At 66.2% G+C, this 15226-nt stretch overlaps 1 protein-coding gene across 1 annotated transcript in view; it reads right to left on the bottom strand.

The window, feature by feature from the left end:
* CELSR1 (cadherin EGF LAG seven-pass G-type receptor 1) overlaps positions 1-15226 on the bottom strand; it is a 99904-nt gene that overhangs the window by 39064 nt on the left and 45614 nt on the right. The window contains exons 3-5 of the mRNA XM_054719646.1: positions 13322-13544; positions 8527-8642; positions 7911-7999 (exon numbers count right to left, since the gene is read on the bottom strand). Coding sequence (XP_054575621.1) covers positions 7911-7999; positions 8527-8642; positions 13322-13544 — 428 coding nt within the window. The remainder of the gene's footprint in view (positions 1-7910; positions 8000-8526; positions 8643-13321; positions 13545-15226) is intronic.

Raw genomic sequence — 15226 nt, forward strand, 5'->3', positions numbered from 1 at the left:
ACGGGTGGGGTGCGAGGCGGCGGCAGGGGGAGGAGGGGAGGTGGGGGCGCCCGGCCTGCGGGACTTTCCATGACGGGCCGGACAGGGCCCGGGCGGGGCTGCGCTGCCGCTGGGAACAGTTTCCACAGCAGGTGGCTCCCGCCCGCCCGCCCGCCAGGCTGCTCAGGACGGAAGCGGGCAACCCTGCCCCGGCTCCGGGCCGCTGGGCCCCTCCTCTCCGGTGCTGGCCTGGACCCGCGGAGGCTGTTTCCGGGGAGGAGGCGCCCTGACCCACAGATACGCGGCATCCATCGCCTGTCCAGGGGGCAGCCACGGCCGAGCCATTCCCCCGAGAAACGGCCGCCCAAGCAGGACACGTGGCCGGAGAGCAACAGAAGGGCCGACTGAGATGTGGGGGGGACACAGGGGGGGCTCGGCTGGGCCGGGGGGTTAGGAGAAAGCGGGAGGGGTGCTGGCTGGGATGGGGGAGAGCGGGGGGCTCGGCTGGGCCGGGGGGTTAGGGGGGAGCAGGAGGGGGGCTGGCTGGGATGGGGGAGAGCGGGGGGCTCGGCTGGGCCGGGGGTTTAGGGGGGAGCGGGAGGAGGGAGTGGGAGGGGGGGCTGGCTGGGATGAGGGGGAGGGGGAGCGGGAGGGGGGGCTGGCTGAGACGGGGCTCACAGGAAGGACAGCACGGCTGTCCCCACACGCTCCTCTGACACAGGTGTCCGCTCGGCAGGGTCCGTGGGAGGAGCACAGCCAGGGAGCCGGTGCAGACGGGGAACAAGGGGCCCGCCTGGCCCGCGCTTCACGATAAAGGCTTCCTGTGCTTCGCAAAAGCGCACGGAAACTTCTAGAAACCTCAGCTTCGTATCGTGGACACTGAGTGAGGTGACTTTTCCAACAGAGAGCTTAGAAGAAGAAATCAGCCCTGGCCGGCAGCTCAGTGGTTAGAGCACCCGCCCTCAACCCGAAGCGTCCCAGGTTCGATTCTGGCCAAGGGCACATACCTGGGCTGTGGGGTCCCCGCCCCGTTGGGGCTCATGGAGGAGGCAACCCATGGATGTGTCTCTCACATCAACGTTTCTCTCTCTCTCTCCTCCCTTCCCTTCAGCCTCCCTCCCACTCTCCCTAAAACCAATGGAAAAGTATCCTCCAGGGAGGAGGGTAATGAAAATGACAAATAAAAGAAGAAACGGGAACTGGTTCACAATCCCACCGCCAGCGGCCTCCTGCCGGGCCTTTGAGGAAAGCGCCGGGGATGAGTGATCCCGCGCAGGCAGGTCGCAGCCGGACACAGACGCCGCCTCCTGCTCCCCAACCTGATTCCCAGGGGCCTCTGCCGGGCCGGGGGGGGGGGGGACCCGTTATGAGAACAGCCTCAATAGCGCCCCCGTCTCAGAGCCACGAGGAAGAATAGACGCCTGATGTTCCCCGCCACACGCTGGGGGGGGGGGGGGGGGGGTTGTGACCAGGAACGCTGCCGGCCGCGGGCTGCTCGTGGCCTTGCTTCCCGAGGGGCAGGCGGCCTTCGGGGAAAACCACGCGCACGCCAGCACGGACGCTACCGCTGTGGAGGGCCGAAGCTCTCCATCGAGAGATCACTGTAGATGCACATTCGAGCAAACGCACTCCAGACCTGACACCTCACCCGGCTCCCACCGGCGCGAGCCACCCCGCAGGCGGGGGCCCCCCACGGCCCGGGTGCGGCCGCTGATCATCAGGAGGCGGGGCGTTTCCACCTCCACGGGGACCCCGCCGCCCGTGCAGCCACGCCGCTTCCCTCCCGTTGGCGGTTGTTGTGAAGACAGCGGCTGTGGGCACGCGTGGGCAGGTTTCCGCGTGGCCAGGGGGTGTCTGCCTCCACGAGGGGCGTGGCCGTGGCTTCCCCGTCGGGGCTGTCTCCATCTGCTCGGGGTCTCAGGGCACAACTCCCCTCACCGAGGGAGCGGGCAGGTGCTCCCTGCTCTTCTCCTTTCTGGAGCAGACCACGTGCAAGTGGTGCAACTCCTGACACATCCGACAGGGGTCGCCAGCGAGACCACCTGGGCCTGCAGAGTTCGTTTGGGGGAGGGTTTTTTTTTTAAAATATATATTTTTATTTATTTCAGAAAGGAATGGTGAGGGAGAGAGATAGAAACATCAATGAGAGAGAATCATGGATCGGCTGCCTCCTGCACGCCCCCTACTGGGGATCAAGCCTGCAACCCAGGCCTGTGCCCTGACTGGGAATCGAACCTGGGACCCTTTAGTAGGCAGGCTGACGCTCTATCCACTGAGCCACACCGGCTAGGGCTCGTTTGGGGGAGTTTCTAAATTACAAATTCCATTTCCTGAAGAGTAACATGGTCACTCAAATTCATATTGGATGAGTTGTGGTAGTTCGTGTTTTTTGAGGAACTGGGGATTTATTCTTGATGTTAGTAATCCATGTCTTCTCTCTTTCCTTGTTAGTCTCGCCAGAATATTTATCAAGGTTTTTTTTATCTTTCCAAAGCTCTTTGTTTTGTTGATTTTTCTCTGTTGTTTTTTCTGTTTTCAACGTCACTGGTTCCTGCTGTTATTTTATTGTTTCTTTCCCCCTACGTGCTCTGGACTTATTTTGCTCTCCTTTTTCCAAGTTCTTGAGGTGGGAGCTTAGATGACTAACTTGAGACTTTTCCTCTTTTCTCATGTAAGTATTGTAGTGCTACGAATTTACCTCTCAGCACTGCTTTAACTGCACCCACATCTTTTGCTATTTTGTATTTCATTTTTTAAAATTCTAAACAAACTTCCTTCTTTTCTGAGTAACTGAATGCTGCAGTCAAGTCTCCGTTAGGCCTTCTCTTTGCCACACCATTGGAGTCAGTCGGCAGAGTCAGGACAAACGAGGCAGCAGCTTACACACCCGTGGCTGCATGACAAGGGTGGTGGGGGTAGCTGGTGGGGGCTGAGGGCAAGTGAGGGTGGTAGCTGAGTGAGGCAGCCACCTGGAGGGGTTAGGAGGTGGTTTAAATCATGATGATTGAGAAAAGAAATAACTATATTGAGAGAGGTAGAAATATGAATGATGAGAGAGAATCACTGATCGGCTGCCTCGTGCACAACCCTTACTGGGGATTGCATCCACAACCTGGGCACCCGCCCTGACCGGGAATCGAACCGTGACCTCCTGGTTCAAAGGTCAACGTTCCACCACTGAGCCACACCGGCCAGGCGGTAACATGCTTTGTTATCTATCGACAACATCCTCAGCCGTCTCTCCGCCTGGGCGCAGAGCTGTCACGGCTGCAGGACACTCCACTTCAAGGACGGCCCTGTCCTCCGTTCGTTACGTCTGCACTGGTTCTGTGAGTCGGATTCTAGGAGAGAACCGTGCACCCGCTTTTATTTAAAAACAACAAAGACAGACCCAGCGGGGGAGCTCGGCTGGTTGGAGGGTCTCCCCACACGCCAAGGTTGCGGGTTCCGCCCCCAGTCAGCGCACGTACAAGAAGCACCAGCGATGCATAAATGAGTGAGACCACACGTCGATGTCGCTCCCTCAGACAAAGACAGTAACAAACGCCTCGTTCTCACCGTTTGGGGGAAAGTCCAAGCCTGCCTCTCGCTAACAGCCACTTCCCACCTTTCCACACAGGCCTCAGGCCAGGCTTCGGGGGGAGGCGGGGGGGCCCTATGACAAACAGAGCAATGCCACCCAGACATCCCTGAACCTGCCGTGGGGGGGCGGGGAGGGGCCGGCGAGGTGGCGCCATGGGACAGTCACTTAAAAGAGCCCCGGCTCGGCCACACCCAAGTTCCAGGCGTAAGAAGTCTCCCCGGAGCCCGGCAGACTTCCGCCGGCGCATTCACCCTCCGGCAGGCGGGTGGGGGGTGCTCACCCGTCTTCTACAAAAGCCGCGGAAAACGCACCTCTGTGGCGTGGGGATGGTCCCCAATCCTCCCGGCGCGCCCCAACCTCCGAGGTGGGTGTGGGCGGGGCTCCGCGGCTCCCTCCAGGCCAGAGGAGCTCAACGTGTTTGTGCAAAGCGCCTGCCTTTGAAAACGCCTCCCAGAAACACGCGACTCCAGCGTGCCCTCAGCACCTCGGAAGGCCATGCCCACGACAGACCGTCCCTTTAAAATGCCACGTGGCAGCGGAGGGAGCGTGAATGCCCTACTCCCGCTGGCACGGCCCTGACCAGGGGTCCCCGTGCTCGGGCTGCGGGCTGGCTCTGGCCACGGGAGCCCAACAGGAGACCAGAGGGAGCAGCCGGGAGGGGCCAGGCTGCTGTGTCCCTCCGCGGAGGCCGGGACTGGGTTCCACTCGGCCCGCTCCCTAGGCCTCGGGACTAAGGGCGGCCACAGGCTCGGTCCCGAGATCCCCCTGGTAATCAGCCCTCCTGGCCACCACCTGTTTAGGGTTCCCTCTGTTTCCTGTGGGGACCCCGATTGAGAAAAGAGCCCAGGCGGGCTCTCAGGACAAACTGGGGAATTCCCACCCAGGATGCGCTGAAATGAACCCCATCTCGGGAGAAGCAGGGTTCAGGGGGGGCGCCTGAAGCAGCGCTGGTCGGTGGGCGCCGAGGGGTGTCGGGGCCGCCGGCGTCTCTGCCCTCATGGCGCTGCTGTGGCCAATTATTCAGACGCGTTGTCTGGCGCGGCTCAGGGGTTGAGCGTCCACCTCTAAACCAGGAGGTCACAGTTCGATCCCAAGTCAGGGCACGTGCCCAGGTTGCGGGCTGGATCCCCAGTGGGGGGCGTGCAGGAGGCAGCCGATCGATGATGCTTTCTCATCGTTGATGTTTCTCTCTCTCTCTCCCTCTCCCTTCCTCTCTGACATCAATAAAAAAAGCAACCAGCTAGGGTGGGCATGGAGGGCACCGCCGCTGCCGGGGAGGGGTCAACCACCACAACCTGCCACAGCCAGCCCGGGGAGGGGTCAACCACCACAACCTGCCACAGCCACCCCGGGGAGGGGTCAACCACCACAACCTGCCACAGCCAGCCCGGGGAGGGGTCAACCACCACAACCTGCCACAGCCAGCCCGGGGAGGGGTCAACCACCACAACCTGCCACAGCCACCCCGGGGAGGGGTCACCCACCACAACCTGCCACAGCCAGCCCGGGGTGGGCTGCTGGGGGACCCGAGCCGGGTGCATGCCCCGAGTGCAGGGCGGCTGCCCTTACACACCATTCCCAGCCGCCTTCCCTGCTCATCCCAGCGGCCTCCTGGCTTCGGCCGGCAGTGCCCCTGCCCCCCACGTGCGCCCCCAAGCCCGCCCAGCCCCACCAGGGCGCTGGACACACCTGGGAGAGCAGGGACAGGAGTCCCAGGAGCCACGGCCCAGAGGCAGAGCCCAGATCTGAGCACTGCGTGTGGGGTTGCGTGTGGGGCTTGGGGTGCCAGAGGCTGCAGCACACGGAGCCAGTGGCCTGGTTTCCTCCATGAAACAGCCTCAGGCGACAGGAAATGGCTGGGCTGGGGGGAGGGCTCAGCTCTGCGCTGACAGGCAGCGGGACGGGGCGGGGTGGGGCCGGCGGGATCAGGGATCCGCCACCTGCCTGTCCTCGCGGGCGGGCGGGGCCCCTCCTTCCTCCGGACGCTCCGGGGCTCCTTGGTGCTCCTGGGGGTCCCGGCAACGTGCCAGGTGCAGAGCGATGGGCAGTGGGCGAAGACCTCGCGTGGCGAGCCAGCCAGCGCTGTGTCCCTGCTCCGCTGTGACGCTGGGGCGGCAGCCATCGCAGAGGCTTCCAGGACGTGCCCTGCGGGCTCTCTGCAGCCAAAGCCGCCGCGCCCCGGAGACGGGCTCCCACACGGGCGGGAGGGCGAATGGCCACGTGCTTCCTGTTTCCCTGACGCGGGGCAAGGGCCCGAGGGTCACCCGCCCCGCCCCCACTGGCCTGCCCCGGCCGGGCACGCCGCCCCGCCCCCACCGCCCCACGCCCCCCACCCCTCCCCCCGGAAAGCACACACCTCGGGGACCGCTGACCCCGTGCCCAGCGGGGCCGGAGGCCAGGGCGGCCCAGAGGCGAGCACAGGCCACAGAATGGGGGGGGGGGGGCGGCGGCGTTCTCGCGAGGTGGCGACACCAGCCCTGGAGCAGTGAGCGGGTGGTGAGGGCACCCCCTCTCTACTCAAGGGCGTGCGCGGTGTCGCGACAAAAGCCTGGAGGTGTTTGGGCCAGAAAACCCGACTGCCTCCACCCAGGAGCCCCGGAGGGCCAGACGGGGTGGGGGCTCCGTGCCCCCCCGCACCAGGTGCTTCCCGAGAGCAGCAGGGAGCACCTCACACCGGCCAAGGATTGTCCCAAACGGCCAGGGCCACCAGGTCAGGCAGAGACGCGGGGACGCCAGCCCGAGACGGGAGTCACGCATGGACATCTCCGTCTGTGAGGTCCGCTGTTCCATCGACTCAGCCACTGCGCCCCACGCACTTCCTCCCCGCGCTCCCACATCCCTCCGCACGCCATCCGGGCACGGGCACGGCCACCCCTGCCACCCCCGGACAGCAGTAACGGGCAGCGGCCCACGGGGCTGCGGGAGCCAGACCCTCCCAGGCGCCGGGAACCTCCTCCCCTTCGTCCTCAGTTCCACCCCGAGTCACTTCCGACGGGCACCCCCAACTTCTCCACCCCCACGGCGAGTGAGGCCCAGAGATCCACATGCGGGTCAGAACCGGCCGGCCCCCGCCCTGTGCAGTGACGCGGGCAGCTCCTGCCCACGGGCTGGGGACATCGGACGAGAACTGGTCACCGTGGGGGTGCCTGGGAAGGGACCCCAGCAGGACGGGGTGAAGGGCAGCCCCGGGGGGCAGAGGGCAGCGAGGACCTCAGGCCCGTGGCGGGGGGCCGTCACTGGCGTGTCACACGCCTGAAAGCGGTGGCCGCGAAGGAACAAACACCCCCCCCCAACCCCCGTCCACGTCTGCTTCTCAGAGGGAGGCCCCTCGCCGCCAGCCAGGCTCAGCCCGGCCCGGCAACGCCTGGGCGGGGGACAGGCCAGCGCAGACCCGGGCGGGGGGGGGGGGCACGTCCACCGGGAGGGAGGGCACTGGTGGGCAGAGCCACAGCCGTGGAGACCAGCTGCGCATTTCGATGCGAAAACCAACAACACGTTTCCTTGCCAGCCAGGAACCCGCGAGATAAAATGAAACCAGAAGTGCCCGCCCGTCCCTGCATCTCCTCTGAGGCCCTCGGACGCTCCGGTGCCGCCTGGCCAACGGGGCATCGGTGCCAGCTCTGAATGCCCAGCACGTTCATCTCCAGGCGGCGGCAGGGAAGGAAGCCTTTCTAAGCCCTTCCCGGTGGGGTGATCGCTGCTCCCCGTGTCCCCTCCCTCCCCACTCCCCGCCCGGAGCTCCCTGGGGGGTATCTTGCCCAGCACCGGCTTGGTGCAGTCACACGGACCCTCAACCAGGCTCATCTCCTAAGGCACGTCTCAACCGGCACATGCCTTACAATCTCAGAGCACACGTCTTGGACGGGCAAGCTGCTGGGCCCGGCGGGAAGGGCGTGGGGCCCGGCGGGAAGCGGTGTGGGGCCCGGCGGGAAGGGCGTGGGGCCCGGCGGGAAGGGCGTGGGGCCCGGCGGGAAGGGCGTGGGGCCCGGCGGGAAGGGCGTGGGGCCCGGCGGGAACGGCGTGGGGCCCGGCGGGAACGGCGTGGGGCCCGGCGGGAACCGCGTGGGGCCCGGCGGGAACCGCGTGGGGCCCGGCGGGAACGGCGTGGGGCCCGGCGGGAAGGGCGTGGGGCCCGGCGGGAAGGGCGTGGGGCCCGGCGGGAAGGGCGTGGGGCCCGGCGGGAAGGGCGTGGGGCCCGGCGGGACGGGCGTGGGGCCCGGCGGGAAGGGCGTGGGGCCCGGCGGGAAGGGCGTGGGGCCCGGCGGGAAGGGCGTGGGGCCCGGCGGGAAGGGCGTGGGGCCCGGCGGGAAGGGCGTGGGGCCCGGCGGGAACGGCGTGGCCAGCCTACCTTGTTGTAATACTGCACCTGCACCACGTGCCACTGCCCGTCACTCACGCCCCCGGGCACCTGCGGGGCCACCGTGGTCGTGGTCTCACCTGGGGGGGAGGAGAAAGAACAGGTCAGCGGCCACGGAGGCTGAAGTCCTCCCGAGGGTCCGGACCCAGGATCTCTCCTAACGACCAGGGCACCGTGTCTCCAGCTTGTGACTGTCTTCCGTCCACACGTCACCCCCTCAGGGAGCCCCGGTTTGGGAAACTGGTCTTCGGAGGCCCCACAGAAATAACGCCGCCGCGGCCCGGCCGGCCTGGCTCAGCGGTTGAGCGTCGGCCTATGGACCAGGAGGTCACGGTCCCGCTCCCCGTCAGGGCACAGGCCCGGGTTGCGGGCTGGATCCCCAGGGAGGGGCCTGCAGGAGGCAGCCGACAGATGATGTTTCTCTCTCATCATCGATGTCTCTATCTCCCTCTCCCTCCTCTCTGACATCAATAAAGATACATTTAAAAAATAATAACACTGCAGCAAACCTCTGTGGCCTGGACTCACACACAGGGCGGACCGGACCCGGAACCAGGGCGGGAGCACCCGGGAGGCGGCGAGGCGAGGGGCTCCCCGCGGGGCCTACCTGCCGAGAAGGTGAGCTGCACCTGCTCGCCCACCACCTCCAGGGCGATGAAGTCGTGCTTCTCGTTGAAGCGGCCGTTGTAGAGCAGCAGGCCGTTCCTCTCCCGGGTGGCGAACCTGCGGGCCAAGCGGGGCGGGTCACGCGGGGGCAGGTCACGCGGGGGCAGGTCACGCGGGGGCAGGTCACGCGGGGGCTGAGCCCCGGAGCAGGCGGCCGGCCAGGGAGGGCGCGGCCAGGCCGCCCGCAGGAACCAGGCCGCCCGGGCATCGTGCTCATCACGAGCTGCCGCCACAGAGCCTACGAGCGCGACGCTCTCTCCGGAAGAAGGAGCGACGCCAGGGGCCTGGCCAGCAGCCGGCGGACGGACGAGAGGCCGCACCTGCTCAGCGTCCCACAGGATCCGCCCCGCTGTGCCCACCGGCGACGTGGGGACAGAGACCAGGCAGCGCACCGTCTGCCACGCAAGTGGGTCTCCCCCACGCACGCCAGGCACGGCTCCCCCACCCCGAACCCACTGCCATCCAACGTGATGTCCCCACTCCTCGTGGCTGACTGCTCCCCACCCACCCGCCTATCCCGTCCCTCGGGGTCTTTCTAAAACGTTCCTCATCGGTTTGTTCCTAAGAACGAGGGGAGGGGGTGCGATTCGCTCACTGCGCACCCCGGCGCGCACACAGGGTCTGTCCCCAGAGGGCTGCTAGCGGGAGCTGGACAAACGGGGGGAATGGCGCCGGTGACTCGGAGAACGGGCAGACCTGCCAGACCTGCCGCTTCAGGAGAAAACCCCTCGCTCGGACAAGAGAGCCATTCAGGAGGCCCCTCCCACCCGGGGTGCGGAGGGAGCCCCCATCAGACCCGCGGGTCCCCGACAGAGGGGGGTGGGGGGCTCAGACCCAGGGAGTCGCCACACCCTCCCTTCACCCGGGTTCAGGGCCCCCGTGGAGCCTCCTGAACACGGGGAGCTGTTTCCTGAAGGAGCTGCGTCCCCGAGGCAGACTGCGCCCACCAGGCCGGCCGCCCCTCTGCCCGCGGGAGCCTCGCCGGGCCCCGCCTCCCGGGACGGAGAGGCCACAGCTCCCGCCGCCTGGGAGCCCGCTTAGAATGCAGAGCTGACGGCCAACGAGAGGGAACACGCCCGCTCAGCGAAGTGGGGGCTCTGGGTGCGGGGTGAGCCGGCAGAAAAGGGGGTGACTTAAGGCTGGGACCGTGCTGGGCCCCAGCTCTCTGGGGTCTCACGGAGCAGGTTTCTCCACGGGCCCCTGGGAGCCGCTCTGGGGAGGGCCCCACGCGGAGGGCACCTCCGGGCAGCTGTCCTGTCCACGCTGGAGACGAGGGCTCATGAAGGGCCCGGGGCCCAGGGGAGGGTCTCGGGGCACGAGCAAGAGGGAAGGCGAGAAACAGAGAGGAGGCCTGGGAGGTGAGGGGAGGGGCGGAGAGAACAAAGCGGGGCGGGGGGCGGGGGGAGGCAGCCGGAGCCGCTCAGCGAGGAGGCACTTGGCAAACAGGACGTGGAAAGAGGAGAAGCAGCAGGAGAGTAACCGCCGCCCGAAACCGAAGCCGCGTTGCCCCAGCCCACCTTTCCCACGGCGCCCGCAGCCCGCCGTGCCCCAGCCCACCTTTCCCACGGCGCCCACAGCCCGCCGTGCCCCAGCCCCCCTTTCCCACGGCGCCCGCAGCCCGCCGTGCCCCAGCCCACCTTTCCCACGGCGCCCACAGCCCGCCGTGCCCCAGCCCACCTTTCCCACGGCGCCCACAGCCCGCCGTGCCCCAGCCCCCCTTTCCCACGGCGCCCGCAGCCCGCCCCCCGCAGCCAGTCCACAGCATTCTGTTCTGTCCAAACACGGTCATTCTGCTTTCGAGGTCATTCCCTACAAAACGCTGATTGGCCCGGCCGGCGAGGCTCCGTGGTTGAGCGTTGACCTATGAACCAGGAGGTCAGGGTTCATTCCCGGTCAGGGCACAGGCCCGGGTTGCAGGCTCGATCTCCAGTGTGGGGCGAGCAGGAGGCAGCCGATCCATGGTTCTCTCTCATCACTGATGTCTCTATCTCTCTCTCCCTCTCCCTTCCTCTCTGACATCAGTAAAAATACTTAAAAAAAAAAAACAATTGATTTTACCATGGCCCTGGCGTCCTAGCCATCATCACGTGTCCTGGAAATTGTCCATAAATTGCCGTCCAGTGGACGGAACGTGTCACGTGGACGTGTGGGTCACACTTCTTTCTGGTCGCTCTGAACCTGGAGCTAGCCGACTTCCTTGTCTGTTCCCGGCAGGCTCGCCCTCGGCCTGCCCCCCTCCAGCCCCGGGGCTTCTGGCCGGCACCTTTTCGGTGGGACGGCCGAGCCTGGGTGCCTGGGGTGTTGGGAACAGGACGGTGCGCCCCTGAGGAGCTGCAGGCCAGCCGGAGGACAGCACGGACAGACGGACAGACGGCCGGACCTCGGCTGGTGACAGGACAGGCACGGCTCTCCCTCCGGGCGCCTACAGCGGAACCCCAGCCAGGGACCCATGCGGTCACTTCACTGAAGGTCCCAGAAGGGCAGGCCTCGGCCTCCCACACGTCGGCACAGTCCAATAATAGCCCAGGAGGCCTGGCGGGACTCCCGCGCTGGGCAACGCACGTGAGGACAGGCCTCGAGAGGAGGTTCGAGCCACAGGAAACCTGCCCACGAGCCAAGCCCCCGTGGCACCCGTGTGCCCGCCAGGACCTTGCAGGCGGGCAGGGAGGAGGGTGGCCTGGCCCGCAAGCCAGGACGTCAGAGGCAGGAGGCGGCAGGCAGGGGGGCAGTCACCAGGCCTCTGCAGGGCTGGAATGCAGCGTGGCCTGGCCGGGGTCGGGGGGGCTTCCTGGAGGAAGCAGCACAGGGGGAGGGGCGGGGGAGGGGAGGAAATAGCCTTGTGAGGCTGGACAGGTCCAGAGAACACAGGAGCTGAGGCGGCTCTGTCCCGGGACGCAGGGTGCCAGGGTCAGGGGTCAGGGGTCAGACCACAGAGGGCCTCATGCACCTTAAAAGGTTGGGCTTTGCCCCGCTGGCGTGGCTCAGTGGTTGAGCATCGACCTATGAACCAGGAGGTCACGGTTCGATTCCTGGTCAGGGCACCTGCCCGGGGCTGCGGGCTCCATTCCCAGTGAGGGGTGTGCAGGAGGCAGCCGATCCATGGTTCTCTCTCATCATTGATGTTTCTATCACTCTCTCTCTCTCCCTTCCTCTCTGGAATAAATTTAATAAAATAAAATTTTTTAAAGAAGCTTGGGCTGTACCCCAGGCCCGGCAGGAGTGTGGACAGGGACCGACGTAACCGGCTGAGAGCAGAGCCTGACACACAGGGGTCACCAGGGAGAGAGGACGGCGGGAGGGCCCAGGGGCCGGGCGCGGGAAGGAGCGAGGGGCTGGATGTGGGAGACATGAGGTCGAGGGGCTCGCGGGAGGGGCAGGGGCGGGACAAAGGTGGCACTGCCACCCCGGCTCATCTGCAGAGGGGGTTCGAGTGGCAGAGACGGACATGGGGTGCCTCCAGGGTCTGCGGAGTGTGGGGCGCATGGGGACCACAGGGAGACACCCACGGGCCAGAGCAGGGTGCTGCGGCGCCCCAGCCCTGCAGACACGGGCCCACTGGGCCCGACGGTGCGGCCCACCGTCTCCTCGGCCGCCTCTGAGCTCCGTCTGCGCCATCGGGAGCAGCTCCTCCCGGCACGGACATCGAGGGTCTCTCCTGCTCGAGGTTAGCACCCCCTGGGGGAATTCCTGACTCACCCTGTGGCCCGGACACCCCTCACGTGGCAGGCACCCTCTAACCACGTGCTGTGCGGACTGACCGCGCAAGCCGTGGCCCTCAGTAGCTCTGCCCCGTCCCCCAGGAGGCCACCTGTATGCCCCGGAGTCAGCGCACACGCCTGGCTTCGTTGGATTTCGGGGTGATGGCGGCGCACCCCGCCTCTCACCCAGGGGCCCAGGCCCCGCTCGCTGACTATTCGCACCGGCGTTCTATGGGGCCTGCTGGACTCCCAGGAGCGGAGCCTGCTCCATCCAGCCCGGGATGCCCACAGGGCAGCAGGAGGGAGAGCCGGGTTCCAGGTGCCCACCCAGAGGACACAGGACACAGCATTGCTACCCCAAGGCCGTGTTCCCCAAGGGGCCCAGCAAACCGTGGCACAAACAACCGAGTATAAACCCACCTGCTCGCTGCGTTAAACCTGACGGGAATCTTTAAAACGGGAACGAGATTCGTACACATCACATCAAATCTAAACCCTCTGGGGGACACGCTACGGAGCACAGCGCACAGTGGGCCTGCATCCTCATGTGGCCGTTAGGGGGCCAGTGAAGGGGCGGGCAGCCCCCGTTCCCCAGCCCGTGGGCGGCAGAGCGAGAAGCCACGCGGAGTCCCCGATGCCGAGCCCACGGGTCCCTGCTCCCTCCGCCCTGGGCCACCGGGATGTCAGGGGCCCGAGCGTGGCCAGCGAGCAGGACCAGAACCGCCAGGACCCCTGCCCGAGGGTGACCAGGCAGCCGCCCGGGGCACTGCTAACGTCTGAACCGGGAGCCCGCGTTCTCAATTTGCTGGGGCCCTAAAATGAAGCAGCCGGCCCTCCAGCCAGCGCTGGGCCCGCGACCATCACAGGCCACAGCCGATGAGGTGTTATCTAGAGGGATGCCGAGCGGGAGCATGTCCCATGGGGGGGGGGGGGTCGTCCTGTGGGGGACAGGTCCTGGGGGAGGGGATGGGGGACACATCCTGTGGGGGGACACGTCCTGCGGGGTGGGGGGGGCACGTCCTGTGGGGACACACTCACGTGAGCGAGACGCTGAAGTGGAAGCGCTGCCGGAGGCCCCGGAAGGTGACGAAGGAGTGGGGCGGGAAGCTGCGGGTGGTCACCTCGCAGTAGGGCCTCTCGAAGCCGCCGGGCGGGCACACGCAGTGGAAGCCGCCGATGAGCAGGTTCACGCAGGTGCCCCCGTTCTTGCAGACGCCGTGGGCGCAGCGGCCCGCGCGGACGTTCACCTCGCAGTGGTCACCTGCGGGGCGGGACGGGGTCGGGGGTCACACGGCCGCCCGAGGAAGGAGCGCCCCTCGCACCCAGGCCCCGGAGACACGGCCACGCGTCCCGCAGCCGGGAGAGCCCCGGCGGCCGAGGCTCCGGGGGCCGAGCAGGGTCGGCGGCCGTCCCCGTGCCGTTCTCGTCGGAAGCACGGGCCCAGCTCCGGGGCCGACGTAAGGGTGGGGCCAGCGGGTTCCCACAAGCACCCCGGGGGGTGAGGGAGCTGAGTCCCACGGGCCTGGCCCAGCCTGCTGAGGCCCCGCACTCGGCCGGGCAGGGAAATGAGCATTAACCCTTCTCCGCGTCGACCCGCTCTGAACACCCGCTGGCCGAGCCGCTCTCTCACCAGAGAACTGCCTAGAAATAACGAGGATCAGGAGGGCCCGTGCCCCTCCCCACAGTTGCCCGTGGCAACAGGAGCACGTGAGAACCTGGGCCGGGACGGAGCCTGCTGGCCGGCATCACACTGTGCCCGGGCCCCTCCCTCGGCCCATCGGGCCGCCCCGGCCCTCCTACTGAATTCCAACGTTTTTCAATATATCTGTATTGATTTCAGAGAGGAGGGGGAGAGAGAGAGAAACATCAATGATGAAAGAAAATCATTGATCAGCTGCCTCCTGAATGCCCCTCACTGGGGATCGAGCCCACAACCAGGGCATGTGCCCTCACTGGGAAATGAACTGTGACCTCCTGGTTCATAGGTCGATGCTCAACCACTGAGCCACACTGGCTGGGCCCAATTTGTTTTCATCACATCACCAGCCAGTGAGCTCACCCAGGGCAGGCACCACTGGAGCCTAGTCCCTCAGTGACAGGAGGGTTCCGGAAGCTTCCCCAAGTTGACCGCCTCAGCCCCCAGGCCTGTTGGACCCAGAGCGTCCAGGACCTGGTCAGCTGTGAGGGTCCAAGTGCTCGCCAACGGGGGGTGACAGCCGGCACCCACTGGCTCTGAGCTGGCCGCCGTGGCCGCTGGCAGCCGTCTGGCCGGGCGGCCCTGCTCTCCGGACGGGGGGACGAGGGGACGGCCCCACCCCACACAGGGTGGGCATCGCCAGCCCCTGGCCAACCTGCAGACTGTCAGAAGCTCCCGACAACCGGAAACTCAGCAGCTCTCTAACACCCCTGGCCAATTAGTGACTTTTAAATGAATGAAAGCATTCCACCCACACGTTAAAAAACAAACAAAACCACTGCACAAACGCAGGGCCTGAGAGAGGGCGTCTGCCCGTCCCGCAGGGAGCGTCATGCGTGCTGGGTGCCCTGGTGCGCGGCCAGCATCTGCCCGCCTGGCTCACGCTGGGGCTCAGAGGGCCTTCCTGTGAGCACACGCCATCCTCTCTCATCAATGGCCGTGTAGTATTCCCCGAGAGCCCCGTCAAACTGAAGTCAGCGATGCTTCCCCTGTGGGATGCATGGGCATGCACACTGCTGACAGTTCTCTTTTATTGCAAACTAGTGGCCAGTGGCCCGGTGCACGAAATTCGTGCAGGGGGTGGGGGGGAGTCCCTCAGCCCGGCCTGCACCCTCTCCAATCTGGGACCCCTTGGAGGATGTCCGACTGCCAGTTTAGGCCCGATCCCTGTGGGCCTAAACCGGCAGTTAGACATCCCTTTCACAATCTGGGACTGCTGGCTCCTAACTGCTCACCTGCCTGCCTGC

The sequence above is a fragment of the Eptesicus fuscus genome, chromosome 7 (assembly GCF_027574615.1).
Source record: "Eptesicus fuscus isolate TK198812 chromosome 7, DD_ASM_mEF_20220401, whole genome shotgun sequence".
In the NCBI taxonomy this organism is placed as follows: Eukaryota; Metazoa; Chordata; class Mammalia; order Chiroptera; family Vespertilionidae; genus Eptesicus; species Eptesicus fuscus.